Source organism: Engystomops pustulosus, unplaced genomic scaffold (assembly GCF_040894005.1).
Source record: "Engystomops pustulosus unplaced genomic scaffold, aEngPut4.maternal MAT_SCAFFOLD_152, whole genome shotgun sequence".
Classification (NCBI taxonomy): Eukaryota; Metazoa; Chordata; class Amphibia; order Anura; family Leptodactylidae; genus Engystomops; species Engystomops pustulosus.
In genome coordinates, this window is record NW_027285032.1 from 42503 (window position 1) to 60749 (window position 18247).

Sequence of the window (18247 nt, forward strand, 5' to 3'; positions counted from 1 at the left end):
CCGCGTCTACCACCGGGCCGCGTCTACTACCGGGCCACGTCTACTACCGGGCCGCGTCTACTACCAGACTCCATCTAGTACCGGGCCGCGTCTACTACCGGCCGGCGTCTACTACCGAGCTGCGTCTACTACCGGGCCGCGTCTACTACCGGGCCGCGTCTACTACCGGGCCGCGTCTACTACCGGGCCGCGTCTACCACCGGGCCGCGTCTACCACCGGGCCGCGTCTACCACCGGGCCGCGTCTACCACCGGGCCGCGTCTACCACCGGGCCGCGTCTACCACCGGGCCGCGTCTACCACCGGGCCGCGTCTACCACCGGGCCGCGCCTACTACCGGGCCGCGCCTACCACCGGGCCGCGTCTACCACCGGGCCGCGTCTACTACCGAGCTGCGTCTACTACCGGGCTGCGTCTACTACCGGGCTGCGTCTACTACCGGGCGCTCTCATGTTTCAGGTAGGTAGTTCTGTCTGTTGCTTTGTGGTATACTGAAGAACCACCTCCTGGTCAGCCCTGACTCTCTTCTGCCATCTTGTGGTAGTGTGCCAGTACTGCATCAATTCCATATTACACAGAGGGAATGTGGGGTACAAGGGGAAGGAGCAGGACCATCTTCTGGGCCGCTGGAGGCCGGAGGTCTCTGGAGATAGCAGTGACCAGTAGCCATGGGCCTCAGGGGTAACGTCTGCAGATGTCCCCTCAGTGGGGGGATTCATGAATGGCCAGTGGCTACACAGGGTCAGCCTGTGCCTCATGTGGGGTCACTAGACATCCCTGCTGTGTTATTTGGGGTTCTCCCTGTACCTGCCCTTCCCCCCGGAGTGGACACCATCAGTGAGAGGCCAGGAAGACGTCTAAGAAACACAATTGTGACATTTCCTGATGAGAAAGGAGAAGTGATGAGAGAACAATGGAGAACGCGGCTCTCACACTCATCCTCGTCCTGGCGCCCTGTCTGACACACGGTAACGTATCCTCAGCATCAGAGAAGACGCTAAGAGATCCATATACAAGGCCCAAGATGGTGCCTAGATGCCCTGTATATAAGACGCCCCGATAATAGCACTACAAATCAGACGATAGAGACTGTCCTGTACTGGGGAGATGATAGAGGCTGTCCTGTACTGAGGAGGTGATAGAGACTGTCCTGTACTGAGGAGATGATAGAGACTGTCCTGTAGTGAGGAGATGATAGAGACTGTCCTGTACTGAGGAGGTGATGTGATAGAGATTGTCCTGTACTGAGGAGGTGATGTGATAGAGACTGTCCTGTACTGAGGAGGTGATGTGATAGAGATTGTCCTGTACTGAGGAGGTGATGTGATAGAGACTGTCCTGTACTGAGGAGATGATAGAGACTGTCCTGTACTGAGGAAATGATAGAGACTGTCCTGTACTGAGCAGGTGATGTGATAGAGACTGTCCTGTATTGAGGAGGTGAGGTGATAGAGACTGTCCTGTACTGAGGAGGTGATAGAGACTGTCCTGTACTGAGGAGGTGATAGAGACTGTCCTGTACTGAGGAGGTGATGTGATAGAGACTGTCCTGTACTGAGGAGGTGAGGTGATAGAGACTGTCCTGTACTGGGGAGGTGATGTGATAGAGGCTGTCCTGTACTGAGGAGGTGATAGAGACTGTCCTGTACTGAGGAGGTGAGGTGATAGAGACTGTCCTGTACTGGGGAGGTGATGTGATAGAGGCTGTCCTGTACTGAGGAGGTGATAGAGACTGTCCTGTACTGAGGAGGTGATAGAGGCTGTCCTGTACTGAGGAGGTGAGGTGATAGAGACTGTCCTGTACTGAGGAGGTGAGGTGATAGAGACTGTCCTGTACTGAGGAGGTGATAGAGACTGTCCTGTACTGAGGAGGTGATAGAGACTGTCCTGTACTGAGGAGGTGAGGTGATAGAGACTGTCCTGTACTGAGGAGGTGAGGTGATAGAGACTGTCCTGTACTGAGGAGGTGAGGTGATAGAGACTGTCCTGTACTGAGAAGGTGATAGAGACTGTCCTGTACTGAGGAGGGGAGATGATAGAGACTGTCCTGTACTGAGGAGGTGAGGTGATAGAGACTGTCCTGTACTGAGGAGGTGATAGAGACTGTCCTGTACTGAGGAGGGGAGATGATAGAGACTGTCCTGTACTGAGGAGGTGATAGAGACTGTCCTGTACTGAGGAGGTGAGATGATAGAGACTGTCCTGTACTGAGGAGGTGAGATGATAGAGACTGTCCTGTACTGAGGAGGTGAGGTGATAGAGACTGTCCTGTACTGAGGAGGTGATAGAGACTGTCCTGTACTGAGGAGGTGATAGAGACTGTCCTGTACTGAGGAGGGGAGATGATAGAGACTGTCCTGTACTGAGGAGGTGATAGAGACTGTCCTGTACTGAGGAGGGAAGATGATAGAGACTGTCCTGTACTGAGGAGATGATAGAGACTGTCCTGTACTGAGGAGATGATAGAGACTGTCCTGTACTGAGGAGATGATAGAGACTGTCCTGTACTGAGCAGGTGATGTGATAGACCAACATGGGAAGAGAAAAAGAACTGGGCCGCACATCCACACATCACACAATGATCTCCTGCCGCTAGGCTACATTATATAACGAACTCGAGGTTCTTAGTTACATTTTGATCAAATTGTATAAGCCACTAACCCCTTCACGGTGACCTCTTTATGGTGGGTCCCTACGCTATTTTGTGTATGTGATGTGATAGAGGCTGTCCTGTACTGAGGAGGTGATGTGATAGAGACTGTCCTGTACTGAGGAGGTGAGGTGATAGAGACTGTCCTGTACTGGGGAGGTGAGGTGATAGAGACTGTCCTGTACTGAGGAGGTGATGTGATAGAGACTGTCCTGTACTGAGGAGGTGATGTGATAGAGACTGTCCTGTATTGAGGAGGTGAGGTGATAGAGACTGTCCTGTACTGAGGAGGTGATGTGATAGAGACTGTCCTGTATTGAGGAGGTGAGGTGATAGAGACTGTCCTGTACTGAGGAGGTGATGTGATAGAGACTGTCCTGTACTGAGGAGGTGAGGTGATAGAGACTGTCCTGTACTGAGGAGGTGATGTGATAGAGACTGTCCTGTATTGAGGAGGTGAGGTGATAGAGACTGTCCTGTACTGGGGAGGTGAGGTGATAGAGACTGTCCTGTACTGAGGAGGTGATGTGATAGAGACTGTCCTGTACTGAGGAGGTGAGGTGATAGAGACTGTCCTGTACTGAGGAGGTGATGTGATAGAGACTGTCCTGTACTGAGGAGGTGAGGTGATAGAGACTGTCCTGTACTGGGGAGGTGATGTGATAGAGGCTGTCCTGTACTGAGGAGGTGATAGAGACTGTCCTGTACTGAGGAGGTGAGGTGATAGAGACTGTCCTGTACTGGGGAGGTGATGTGATAGAGGCTGTCCTGTACTGAGGAGGTGATAGAGACTGTCCTGTACTGAGGAGGTGATAGAGGCTGTCCTGTACTGAGGAGGTGAGGTGATAGAGACTGTCCTGTACTGAGGAGGTGAGGTGATAGAGACTGTCCTGTACTGAGGAGGTGATAGAGACTGTCCTGTACTGAGGAGGTGATAGAGACTGTCCTGTACTGAGGAGGTGAGGTGATAGAGACTGTCCTGTACTGAGGAGGTGAGGTGATAGAGACTGTCCTGTACTGAGGAGGTGAGGTGATAGAGACTGTCCTGTACTGAGAAGGTGATAGAGACTGTCCTGTACTGAGGAGGGGAGATGATAGAGACTGTCCTGTACTGAGGAGGTGAGGTGATAGAGACTGTCCTGTACTGAGGAGGTGAGGTGATAGAGACTGTCCTGTACTGAGGAGGTGATAGAGACTGTCCTGTACTGAGGAGGGGAGATGATAGAGACTGTCCTGTACTGAGGAGGTGATAGAGACTGTCCTGTACTGAGGAGGTGAGATGATAGAGACTGTCCTGTACTGAGGAGGTGAGATGATAGAGACTGTCCTGTACTGAGGAGGTGAGGTGATAGAGACTGTCCTGTACTGAGGAGGTGATAGAGACTGTCCTGTACTGAGGAGGTGATAGAGACTGTCCTGTACTGAGGAGGTGATAGAGACTGTCCTGTACTGAGGAGGGGAGATGATAGAGACTGTCCTGTACTGAGGAGGTGATAGAGACTGTCCTGTACTGAGGAGGGGAGATGATAGAGACTGTCCTGTACTGAGGAGATGATAGAGACTGTCCTGTACTGAGGAGATGATAGAGACTGTCCTGTACTGAGGAGATGATAGAGACTGTCCTGTACTGAGCAGGTGATGTGATAGACCAACATGGGAAGAGAAAAAGAACTGGGCCGCACATCCACACATCACACAATGATCTCCTGCCGCTAGGCTACATTATATAACGAACTCGAGGTTCTTAGTTACATTTTGATCAAATTGTATAAGCCACTAACCCCTTCACGGTGACCTCTTTATGGTGGGTCCCTACGCTATTTTGTGTATGTGATGTGATAGAGGCTGTCCTGTACTGAGGAGGTGATGTGATAGAGACTGTCCTGTACTGAGGAGGTGAGGTGATAGAGACTGTCCTGTACTGGGGAGGTGAGGTGATAGAGACTGTCCTGTACTGAGGAGGTGATGTGATAGAGACTGTCCTGTACTGAGGAGGTGATGTGATAGAGACTGTCCTGTATTGAGGAGGTGAGGTGATAGAGACTGTCCTGTACTGAGGAGGTGATGTGATAGAGACTGTCCTGTATTGAGGAGGTGAGGTGATAGAGACTGTCCTGTACTGAGGAGGTGATGTGATAGAGACTGTCCTGTACTGAGGAGGTGAGGTGATAGAGACTGTCCTGTACTGAGGAGGTGATGTGATAGAGACTGTCCTGTATTGAGGAGGTGAGGTGATAGAGACTGTCCTGTACTGGGGAGGTGAGGTGATAGAGACTGTCCTGTACTGAGGAGGTGATGTGATAGAGACTGTCCTGTATTGAGGAGGTGAGGTGATAGAGACTGTCCTGTACTGAGGAGGTGATGTGATAGAGACTGTCCTGTACTGAGGAGGTGAGGTGATAGAGACTGTCCTGTACTGAGGAGGTGATGTGATAGAGACTGTCCTGTATTGAGGAGGTGAGGTGATAGAGACTGTCCTGTATTGAGGAGGTGAGGTGATAGAGACTGTCCTGTACTGAGGAGGTGATGTGATAGAGACTGTCCTGTATTGAGGAGGTGAGGTGATAGAGACTGTCCTGTACTGGGGAGGTGAGGTGATAGAGACTGTCCTGTACTGAGGAGGTGATGTGATAGAGACTGTCCTGTACTGAGGAGGTGATGTGATAGAGACTGTCCTGTACTGAGGAGGTGATGTGATAGAGACTGTCCTGTATTGAGGAGGTGAGGTGATAGAGACTGTCCTGTACTGAGGAGGTGATGTGATAGAGACTGTCCTGTATTGAGGAGGTGAGGTGATAGAGACTGTCCTGTACTGAGGAGGTGATAGAGACTGTCCTGTACTGGGTCCTGTATGTGGTGTCCGGTCCCGTGGGGTCGGGGCTATTTGGGGATAAGTTGTGGTGACCCCTCTCGCCCGTCTCGCCCGTCTCTCCTGCAGCCTGCACCTTGCTGTCTGTTACCCAGAAGCCCCTGGTTCCTGCACTGACTGAGAATCAGGTGAAGATAGAGTGTGCGATCCGGCTCCAGAGTGACGCCCCAATATGGGTCACCTCCACCCTGCACCGTGCCGGAGCTCCGGAGACACTGGACCTGCTGTCACACCCCGCTGAGAACACAACCCTGACCCATGAGATCACAGTCACCCGGGGGACGGGCGTGTACATCTGCAGGGCGAGGTGTGGAGCCCACCAGAAGGAGGGAGACGGAACCTACATATATGTACGAGGTGAGAGAGACTCGTACATCAGTCTATCTACAACACCCCCCACCGGGGCCTGGAGGCAGCTGGTGGTTGCGGCCTAAGCACGCTTGTGTCACGGTGCTTGGTATGGGGACCGGAGGGCTGTCCTACAGCCTGGCAGCTCTCCAGCAGGTGGTGTGTGCAAGAAATATGGAGGGAGAGGCTGCTATAGCGGTTCTCCCTGGGGCAACCCCTGAGGTGTCTGTAGGATGAGTCCCTGGGTAATGGATGGGGAGCCCGTGGTGGTAACAGCTGTATCCAGGGATCATACGGAGGCAAAGTTGTGCAAATCAACTTACAGTTCTTTATTCGAACAACAGCAGCAACAGGCCAAACGATTCTGTACAAATGGCCGGATTACTGGGAAGGATCCGGATTACTGGAGTGGTCATGGAGAGGATCCTCAGGAGTTGTGTCACCACCCTGGTAGTAGGTGCAGGCTGGGATGTAGCTGTGTCCAATCCTGGAAGCTGCAGCTTTGTCCTGGGTGTTCTGTGTGTATCTCACCATCTCTCTGTATATGCTCTGATAGATGATCTCCTAGATCCTAGGAGCTTGCGCTCAGTAGCAAGGCTTGGGCCTAAGAGACCTGTTCCTTCCTGTCCAGGGGGCTTTGTTATTCCCTGGTCAGATGATCTCACTCTCCAATCACACTCTATTTACAAAGGTGGAACATCATTGGATAATAAACATTAAATAGAATTAACCCTTGCCTGTTCAGGCAGAATCTACCGCTGCTGAGTGCCTGAGGGCGCGGTCACACGTTGCGCTTTGGTTGCGTTTTCATTGCGTTATAAAACAGCTGACGAGAGGTGATTTGGCTAATTAAATTACTATTTACCCTTGTTAACGCTATATTAACGCACACGTTAACATCGCGTTTACAATGCGTTTTGTAAACGGAAATGTTAACAGTAATGTCATTAGGCAAATCCCCTCTCCTCAGCTGTTGTAATGCGTTTTAAAACGCAATGAAAACGCAACCAAAGCGCAACGTGTGAACGCGCCCTAAGACCTATGGCATTCTTCTGATGAGCTGATCAGACTCACTTGAGGGGTCCTATAGGCAGAGGTTCATTCACAAGCACTCTCTTGCCTATACATCGGCAGGGGTGTTGCATATCTATATCAGCCTGCAGGGGGCGGGGCTGGCTCATAGCTCCTCCTTCTGTCCGTATCACCCTGAAAGGAGTCTAGCAGGCTAATAGTTTCTCCTTCTGTGTGTATCACCCTGAAAGGGGTGTAACAGGCTCATAGCTCCTCCTTCTGTGTGTGTGTAACAGGCTCATAGCTCCTCCTTCTGTGTGTGTGTAACAGGCTCATAGCTCCTCCTTCTGTGTATATCACCCTAAAGGGGGTGTGGCAGGCTCATAGCTCCTCCTTCTGTGTATATCACTCTGAAGGAGGCGTGGCAAGCTCACAGCTCATCCTTCTGTGTGTATCACTCTGAAGGGGGCATGGCAAGCTCATAGCTCCTCCTTCTGTGTATTTCACCCAGAAGGGGGTGTGGCAGGCTCATAGCTCCTCCTTCTCTGTCTGTGTATCACCCTGCTTGGGGCGGGAAAGGCCAATAGCTCCTCCTTCAGCCTGTATCACCTTGCAGGGGAAGGGGTGAGTTCATAGCTCCTCTTTCTGACTGTGCAACACCCCTGCCAGTGCATAGGCAGGCTGGTAATTGCGAATAGTGCCCTCTCTAGGTGAGGAGCTGTTAGGGGGAGTCATGAACCATCTAAGAAGGTTCTAGAACCTGGGTATTGTGTAATTGCAGCTGGAGATAATGCCTGGCAAGGTAACAATTAACTGGTGTATGTAATCATCAATGATGTGGGTGTTATGTCAGCTGGAATGTGATTGGAGAGGTGCTACCACCTGACCAGGGGGAGTATAAAACCCCTTCTGGGCGAGAGCACATGGTGTAATCACAAGGAGAGTGAGCAGCACACCTTCAGTGTTACCACCACGACTAATCCTATTAGAACTACTAGTGCCTCAGGCCCACTGCCTGGCACCAAGGGCAAGTCTGGAGACTTAAGCCCAGAACTGCAGCTTCCACCTCATGAACTCCGTTCCACCTGAATCAACCCAGTCTGCATTTACTATCAGGCTGCGTGCACCTTTCCTGTGGACCGGCTCTTCATGACTCTTCCAGCATCCAAGAATCTGCTGTTTTATCGTGTTCGGCCCTTGCCTGCTTTTCTATAAAGAACTGTAAGTTGATTTGCACAACGTTGCCTCTGTCTGATCCCTGGATACGGCTGTTAACACCACAGGCTTCCCCGTCCATTACCCAGGGACCTATCTTACAGACAGCAGCCTCTCCCTCCATATTTCTTGCACACACCACCCATGGAGAGCTGCCAGGTTGTAGGACAGCCCTCCGCTCCCCATACCAAGCTCCATGACCACAGCGTGCCCTAGGCCGCAACCGCCAGCCACTTCGGTATTCTGGGCCCCGGCTGTCTCCAGGCCCCAACAAAAGGCCCCGGTAGCAACTGTATCACCCAGCAGGGGAAGGGGTAAGCTCAAAGCTCCTCCTCCTGTCTGTATCATTGTGAAAGGGGCGGAGCAGGTTCATGGCTCCTCCTTCTGTCTGTCTTATTACATCTTCCTGTGTATAAGAACATTAAAATTCAAGTCTTTATTAATACAATTAAAATATATGGGCAAAGGCTACAAATTCAGATAAGCCCAAAGTAGGCACAGACCAAGTGCCAATACGGAGCTTTAGGTGTTGATCCAGACATTGGGGGTTGTTTATCATACACCGGCGCTCATGCGCAGCCCGGTACATCAGGAGCCTTCCGGGTCCTGCGCGGCGTTTATGTGAAAATTCGCCATCAGCAGCGAGTGCACAGGTGTGGGGTCAGTAACGCCCCGCGCCGGCCCACCCCCCGCTCGCCTGATTGCGCCCCCCTTCATGCCCCACTGGCGGAGGTGGTGCACTAGGGAAAATAATCGAGTGCTAGCAATAAGCCATAAGTTAGAATTTGCGATTAGCTCAAGACTTCTCCGCCACTGACCTGATAAATATCCCCCGGGGTGATTTCACACGTTATACAATGTTAATAACTAATGAACGGGGGACACGTGGCTGCACTTCAGCCGTGGTCATAGGGGCTTATTTATCAGATTTAAAGTCAGAATATTCCTAGTTGCCCATGGCAACCAATCACAGCGCAGCTTTCATTTTACCAGCCCCTTATGAATATTTTAAAGCGAAGCTGTGATTAGTTGCCATGGGCAACTAGGAATATTCTGACTTTCAGACCGCTTGATAAATCTGCCCCATACACTCCTACTCCAGGGTTCCGTGGACCGCACTTTCATCAGGTATTCCACATTTAAAAGGGGATTGTGTCACACGCAATCAGATTTTTATCACGCCGGCTTTCATGTGACAGAAATCAGGGGGTGTGGCCGTCGGATGATCCGACTGATTCGGACTGAGCACAGGATTTAATTTTAAATTGTGTCGCAAGACAATGCACTTACATGCACCAGGAAGAAGAAGGTGAACTCCGGGGACCTGAGCGGGGAAGCGACACATGCAGGATATCGGGTGCAGGATCTTAGTGACTCTCCGCACAGCGCATTATACACGGACAATGCACTTACATGCACCAGGAAGAAGAAGGTGAACTCCAGGGACCTGAGCGGGGAAGCGACACATGCAGGATATCAGGTGCACGATCTTACTGACTCCCCGCACAGCACATTATACACGGACAATGCACTTACATGCACCAGGAAGAAGAAGGTGAACTCCAGGGACCTGAGCGGGGAGCGACACATGCAGGATATCGGGTGCACGATCTTAGTGACTCCCCGCACAGCGCATTATACACGGACAATGCACTTACATGCACCAGGAAGAAGAAGGTGAACTCCGGGGAACCTGAGCGGGAAGCGACACATGCAGGATATTGGGTGCAGGATCTTAGTGACTCCCCGCACAGCGCATTATACACGGACAATGCACTTACATGCACCAGGAAGAAGACGGTGAACTCCGGGGACCTGAGCGGGGAAGCGACACATGCAGGATATCGGGCGCAGGATCTTAGTGACTCCCCGCACAGCACATTATACACGGACAATGCACTTACATGCACCAGGAAGAAGAAGGTGAACTCCAGGGACCTGAGTGGGGAAGCGACACATGCAGGATATCGGGCGGCACCATCTTAGTGACTCCCCGCACAGCGCATTATACACGGACAATGCACTTACATGCACCAGGAAGAAGAAGGTGAACTCCGGGGACCTGAGCGGGGAAGCGACACATGCAGGATATTGGGCGCAGGATCTTTGTGACTCCCCGCACAGCACATTATACACGGACAATGCACTTACATGCACCAGGAAGAAGAAGGTGAACTCCAGGGACCTGAGCGGGGAAGCGACACATGCAGGATATCAGGTGCAGGATCTTAGTGACTCCCCGCACAGCGCATTATACACGGACAATGCACTTACATGCACCAGGAAGAAGAAGGTGAACTCCGGGGAACCTGAGCGGGAAGCGACACATGCAGGATATTGGGTGCAGGATCTTAGTGACTCCCCGCACAGCGCATTATACACGGACAATGCACTTACATGCACCAGGAAGAAGACGGTGAACTCCGGGGACCTGAGCGGGGAAGCGACACATGCAGGATATCGGGCGCAGGATCTTAGTGACTCCCCGCACAGCACATTATACACGGACAATGCACTTACATGCACCAGGAAGAAGAAGGTGAACTCCAGGGACCTGAGTGGGGAAGCGACACATGCAGGATATCGGGCGGCACCATCTTAGTGACTCCCCGCACAGCGCATTATACACGGACAATGCACTTACATGCACCAGGAAGAAGAAGGTGAACTCCGGGGACCTGAGCGGGGAAGCGACACATGCAGGATATTGGGCGCAGGATCTTTGTGACTCCCCGCACAGCACATTATACACGGACAATGCACTTACATGCACCAGGAAGAAGAAGGTGAACTCCAGGGACCTGAGCGGGGAAGCGACACATGCAGGATATCGGGTGCAGGATCTTAGTGACTCCCTGCACAGCGCATTATACACGGACAATGCACTTACATGCACCAGGAAGAAGAAGGTGAACTCCAGGGACCTGAGCGGGGAAGCGACACATGCAGGATATCGGGCGCACGATCTTAGTGACTCCCCGCACAGCGCATTATACACGGACAATGCACTTACATGCACCAGGAAGAAGAAGGTGAACTCCGGGGACCTGAGCGGGGAAGCGACACATGCAGGATATCGGGCGCAGGATCTTAGTGACGCCCCGCACAGTGCATTATACACGGACAATGCACTTACATGCACGGGGAAGAAGAAGGTGAACTCCGGGGACCTGAGCGGGGAAGCGACACATGCAGGATATCGGGTGCAGGATCTTAGTGACTCCCTGCACAGCGCATTATACAAGGACAATGCACTTACATGCACCAGGAAAAAGAAGGTGAACTCCGGGGACCTGAGCGGGGAAGCGACACATGCAGGATATCGGGAGCAGGATCTTAGTGACTCCCCGCACAGCACATTATACACAGACAATGCACTTACATGCACCAGGAAGAAGAAGGTGAACTCCAGGGACCTGAGCGGGGAAGCGACACATGCAGGATATCGGGTGCAGGATCTTAGTGACTCCCAGCACAGCGCATTATACACGGACAATGCACTTACATGCACCAGGAAGAAGAAGGTGAACTCCAGGGACCTGAGCGGGGAAGCGACACATGCAGGATATCAGACGCACGATCTTAGTGTCTCCCCGCACAGCGCATTATACATGGACAATGCACTTACATGCACCAGGAAGAAGAAGGTGAACTCCGGGGACCTGAGCGAGGAAGCGACACATGCAGGATATCGGTTGCAGGATCTTAGTGACTCCCCACACAGCGCATTATACATGGACAATGCACTTATATGCACCAGGAAGAAGAAGGTGAACTCCGGGGACCTGAGCGGGGAAGCGACACATGCAGGATATCAGACGCACGATCTTAGTGTCTCCCCGCACAGCGCATTATACAAGGACAATGCACTTACATGCACCAGGAAGAAGAAGGTGAACTCCGGGGACCTGAGCGGGGAAGCGACACATGCAGGATACCGGGCGCAGGATCTTAGGGACTCCCCGCACAGCGCATTATACACGGACAATGCACTTACATGCACCAGGAAGAAGAAGGTGAACTCCGGGGACCTGAGCGGGGAAGCGACACATGCAGGATATCGGGTGCAGGATCTTAGTGACTCCCCGCACAGCGCATTATACATGGACAATGCACTTATATGCACCAGGAAGAAGAAGGTGAACTCCGGGGACCTGAGCGGGGAAGCGACACATGCAGGATACCGGGCGCAGGATCTTAGGGACTCCCCGCACAGCGCATTATACACGGACAATGCACTTACATGCACCAGGAAGAAGAAGGTGAACTCCGGGGACCTGAGCGGGGAAGCGACACATGCAGGATACCGGGCGCAGGATCTTAGGGACTCCCCGCACAGCGCATTATACACGGACAATGCACTTACATGCACCAGGAAGAAAGTGAACTCCGGGGACCTGAGCGGGGAAGCGACACATGCAGGATATCGGGTGCAGGATCTTAGTGACTCCCCGCACAGCGCATTATACACGGACAATGCACTTACATGCACCAGGAAGAAGAAGGTGAACTCCGGGGACCTGAGCGGGGAAGCGACACATGCAGGATATCGGGCGCAGGATCTTAGTGACTCCCCACACAGCGCATTATACACGGACAATGCACTTACATGCACCAGGAAGAAGAAGGAGAACTCCGGGGACCTGAGCGGGGAAGCGACACATGCAGGATATCGGTTGCAGGATCTTAGTGACTCCCCACACAGCGCATTATACATGGACAATGCACTTATATGCACCAGGAAGAAGAAGGTGAACTCCGGGGACCTGAGCGGGGAAGCGACACATGCAGGATATCGGGTGCAGGATCTTAGTGACTCCCCGCACAGCGCATTATACACGGACAATGCACTTACATGCACCAGGAAGAAGAAGGTGAACTCCGGGGACCTGAGCGGGGAAGCGACACATGCAGGATATCGGGCGCAGGATCTTAGTGACTCCCCACACAGCGCATTATACACGGACAATGCACTTACATGCACCAGGAAGAAGAAGGAGAACTCCGGGGACCTGAGCGGGGAAGCGACACATGCAGGATATCGGTTGCAGGATCTTAGTGACTCCCCGCACAGTGCATTATACATGGACAATGCACTTATATGCACCAGGAAGAAGAAGGTGAACTCCGGGGACCTGAGCGGGGAAGCGACACATGCAGGATATCGGGTGCAGGATCTTAGTGACTCCCCGCACAGCGCATTATACACGGACAATGCACTTACATGCACCAGGAAGAAGAAGGTGAACTCCGGGGACCTGAGCGGGGAAGCGACACATGCAGGATATCATGCACACGATCTTAGTGACTCCCCACACAGCGCATTATACACGGACAATGCACTTACATGCACCAGGAAGAAGAAGGAGAACTCCGGGGACCTGAGCGGGGAAGCGACACATGCAGGATATCGGGTGCATGATCTTAGTGACTCCCCGCACAGCGCATTATACACGGACAATGCACTTACATGCACCAGGAAGAAGAAGGTGAACTCCGGGGACCTGAGCGGGGAAGCGACACATGCAGGATATCGGGCGCAGGATCTTAGTGACTCCCCACACAGCGCATTATACACGGACAATGCACTTACATGCACCAGGAAGAAGAAGGTGAACTCCAGGGACCTGAGCGGGGAAGCGACACATGCAGGATATCGGGTGCAGGATCTTAGTGACTCCCCGCACAGCACATTATACACGGACAATGCACTTACATGCACCAGGAAGAAGAAGGAGAACTCCGGGGACCTGAGCGGGGAAGCGACACATGCAGGATATCGGGTGCATGATCTTAGTGACTCCCCGCACAGCGCATTATACACGGACAATGCACTTACATGCACCAGGAAGAAGAAGGTGAACTCCGGGGACCTGAGCGGGGAAGCGACACATGCAGGATATCGGGCGCAGGATCTTAGTGACTCCCCACACAGCGCATTATACACGGACAATGCACTTACATGCACCAGGAAGAAGAAGGTGAACTCCAGGGACCTGAGCGGGGAAGCGACACATGCAGGATATCGGGGGCAGGATCTTAGTGACTCCCCGCACAGCGCATTATACATGGACAATGCACTTACATGCACCAGGAAGAAGAAGGTGAACTCCGGGGACCTGAGCGGGGAAGCGACACATGCAGGATATCGGGCGCAGGATCTTAGTGACTCCCCGCACAGCGCATTATACACGGACAATGCACTTACATGCACCAGGAAGAAGAAGGTGAACTCCAGGGACCTGAGCGGGGAAGCGACACATGCAGGATATCGGGTGCAGGATCTTAGTGACTCCCCGCACAGCACATTATACACGGACAATGCACTTACATGCATCGGGAAGAAGAAGGTGAACTCCGGGGACCTGAGCGGGGAAGCGACACATGCAGGATATCGGGTGCAGGATCTTAGTGACTCCCCGCACAGCTCATTATACACGGACAATGCACTTACATGCATCAGGAAGAAGAAGGTGAACTCCGGGGACCTGAGCGGGGAAGCGACACATGCAGGATATCGGGTGCAGGATCTTAGTGACTCCCCGCACAGCGCATTATACACGGACAATGCACTTACATGCACCAGGAAGAAGGAGGTGAACTCCGGGGACCTGAGCGGGGAAGCGACACATGCAGGATATCGGGTGCACGATCTTAGTGACTCCCCGCACAGAGCATTATACACGGACAATGCACTTACATGCACCAGGAAGAAGGTGAACTCCAGGGACCTGAGCGGGGAAGTGACACATGCAGGATATCGGGCGCAGGATCTTAGTGACTCCCCGCACAGCACATTATACACGGACAATGCACTTACATGCACCAGGAAGAAGAGGGTGAACTCCGGGGACCTGAGCGGGGAAGTGACACATGCAGGATATCGGGCGCAGGATCTTAGTGACTCCCCGCACCGCGCATTATACACGGACAATGCACTTACATGCACCAGGAAGAAGAAGGTGAACTCCAGGGACCTGAGCGGGGAAGTGACACATGCAGGATATCGGGGGCACGATCTTAGTGACTCCCCGCACAGCACATTATACACGGACAATGCACTTACATGCACCAGGAAGAAGAAGGTGAACTCCGGGGACCTGAGCGGGGAAGCGTCACATGCAGGATATCGGGGGCAGGATCTTAGTGACTCCCCGCACAGCGCATTATACACGGACAATGCACTTACATGCACCAGGAAGAAGAAGGTCAACTCCGGGGACCTGAGCGGGGAAGTGACACATGCAGGATATCGGGGAAGGGATCTTAGTGACTCCCCGCACAGCGCATTATACACGGACAATGCACTTACATGCACCAGGAAGAAGAAGGTGAACTCCGGGGACCTGAGCGGGGAAGTGACACATGCAGGATATCGGGGGCATGATCTACGTGGATTGTGGCACAGGGCATCATCGTTGGAGACTCCGGATTGGGGATAAGTAAATGTGCCCCTATGTTGTAAATGATCCCTGGGAGGGAATTCACCCACTAAGCCTGTATTCAGACTACTTTGAGCTTAACTGGATTTGTAGCCTTTGCCTATATATTTTAATTGTATTAATAAAGATATGAAATTGATTTTATATACAGGCAGATTTACAAAAACATAAATTGCAGTACTATAGTGTTATTTTTTGATTCCCCTGTAGATTCCCTGTATGTGGCCCCCTCCAGCTCTTCCTATAAGCTCTGCTGTGCCCTCATCATACTGTTCATCCTCCTTCTCCTCCTGGCCGGATCTGGGACTTACCTGGTGCTGACATTCTTCTGGAAAAGAGAAGTAAGACAATATCATTGTACAGTACTACTACTCCTATCCTGTATCTATGGGCACAGCACAGTACTACTACTCCTATCCTGTATATATGGGCACAGCACAGTACTACTACTCCTATCCTGTATATATGGGCACAGCACAGTACTACTACTCCTATCCTGTATATATGAGCACAGCACAGTACTACTACTCCTATCCTGTATATATGGGCACAGTGCAGTACTACTACTCCTATCCTGTATATATGGGCACAGCACAGTACTACTACTCCTATCCTGTATATATGGGCACAGTGCAGTACTACTACTCCTATCCTTTATATATGGGCACAGCACAGTACTACTACTCCTATCCTTTATATATGGGCACTGCACAGAACTGCTACTCCTATCCTGTATATATGGGCACAGCACAGTACTACTACTCCTATCCAGTATATATGGGTACAGCACAGCACTACTACTCCTATCCTGTATATATGGGCACAGCACAGTACTACTACTCCTATCCTGTATATATGGGCACAGCACAGTACTACTACTCCTATCCTGTATATATGGGCACAGCACAGTACTACTACTCCTATCCTGTATATATGGACACAGCACAGTACTACTACTCCTATCCTGTATATATGGGCACAGCACAGTACTACTACTCCTATTCTGTATATATGGGCACAGCACAGTACTACTACTCCTATCCTGTATATATGGGCACAGCACAGTACTGCTACTCCTATCCTGTATATATGAGCACAGCACAGTACTACTACTCCTATTCTGTATATATGGGCACAGCACAGTACTACTACTCCTATCCTGTACATATGGGCACAGCACAGTACTACTATTCCTATCCTGTATATATGGGCACAGCACAGTACTACTACTCCTATCCTGTATATATGAGCACAGCACAGTACTACTACTCCTATCCTGTATATATGGGTACAGCACAGTACTACTACTCCTATCCTGTATATATGAGCACAGCACAGTACTACTACTCCTATCCTGTATATATGGGCACAGCACAGTACTACTACTCCTATCCTGTATATATGGGCACAGCACAGTACTACTACTCCTATCCTGTATATATGGACACAGCACAGTACTACTACTCCTATCCTGTATATATGGGCACAGCACAGTACTACTACTCCTATCCTGTACATATGGGCACAGCACAGTACTACTACTCCTATCCTGTATATATGGACACAGCTACATATGGGCACAGCACAGTACTACTACTCCTATCCTGTATATATGGGCACAGCACAGCACCACTACTCCTATCCTGTATATATGGGCACAGCGCAGTACTACTACTTCTATCCTGTATATATGAGCACAGCACAGTACTACTACTCCTATCCTGTATATATAGGCACAGCACAGTACTACTACTCCTATCCTGTATATATGGGCACAGCACAGTACTACTACTCCTATCCTGTATATATGTGCACAGCACAGTACTACTACTCCTATCCTGTATATATGGGCACAGCACAGTACTACTATTCCTATCCTGTATATATGGGCACAGCACAGTACTACTACTCCTATCCTGTATATATGAGCACAGCACAGTACTACTACTCCTATCCTGTATATATGGGCACAGCACAGTACTACTACTCCTATCCTGTATATATGAGCACAGCACAGTACTACTACTCCTATCCTGTATATATGGGCACAGCACAGTACTACTACTCCTATCCTGTATATATGAGCACAGCACAGTACTACTACTCCTATCCTGTATATATGGGCACAGCACAGTACTACTACTCCTATCCTGTACATATGGGCACAGCACAGTACTACTATTCCTATCCTGTATATATGGGCACAGCACAGTACTACTACTCCTATCCTGTATATATGGGCACAGCACAGTACTACTACTCCTATCCTGTATATATGGGTACAGCACAGTACTACTACTCCTATCCTGTATATATAGGCACAGCACAGCACTACTACTCTTATCCTGTATATATGGGCACAGCACAGCACTAGTACTCCTATCCTGTATATATGGGTACAGCACAGTACTACTACTCCTATCCTGTATATATAGGCACAGCACAGTACTACTACTCCTATCCTGTATATATGGGCACAGCACAGTACTACTACTCCTATCCTGTATATATGGGTATAGCACAGTACTACTACTCCTATCCTGTATATATAGGCACAGCACAGTACTACTACTCCTATCCTGTATATATGGGCACAGCACAGTACTACTACTCCTATCCTGTATATATGGGCACAGCACAGTACTACTACTCCTATCCTGTATATATAGGCACAGCACAGCACTACTACTCCTATCCTGTATATATGGGCACA

The 18247-nt window shown here is 51.1% G+C and overlaps 1 protein-coding gene across 1 annotated transcript in view; it reads left to right on the plus strand.

Moving 5' to 3' along the window:
• The first annotated feature begins 894 nt into the window (after positions 1–894).
• The window catches only part of LOC140108570 (uncharacterized), a 28357-nt gene continuing 11004 nt past the window's right edge, over positions 895–18247 (plus strand). Inside the window, exons 1-3 of the mRNA XM_072131833.1 lie at positions 895–967; positions 5588–5875; positions 15745–15875. Of these exons, the coding sequence (XP_071987934.1) occupies positions 913–967; positions 5588–5875; positions 15745–15875 (474 nt within the window). The 5' untranslated portion in view covers positions 895–912. The remainder of the gene's footprint in view (positions 968–5587; positions 5876–15744; positions 15876–18247) is intronic.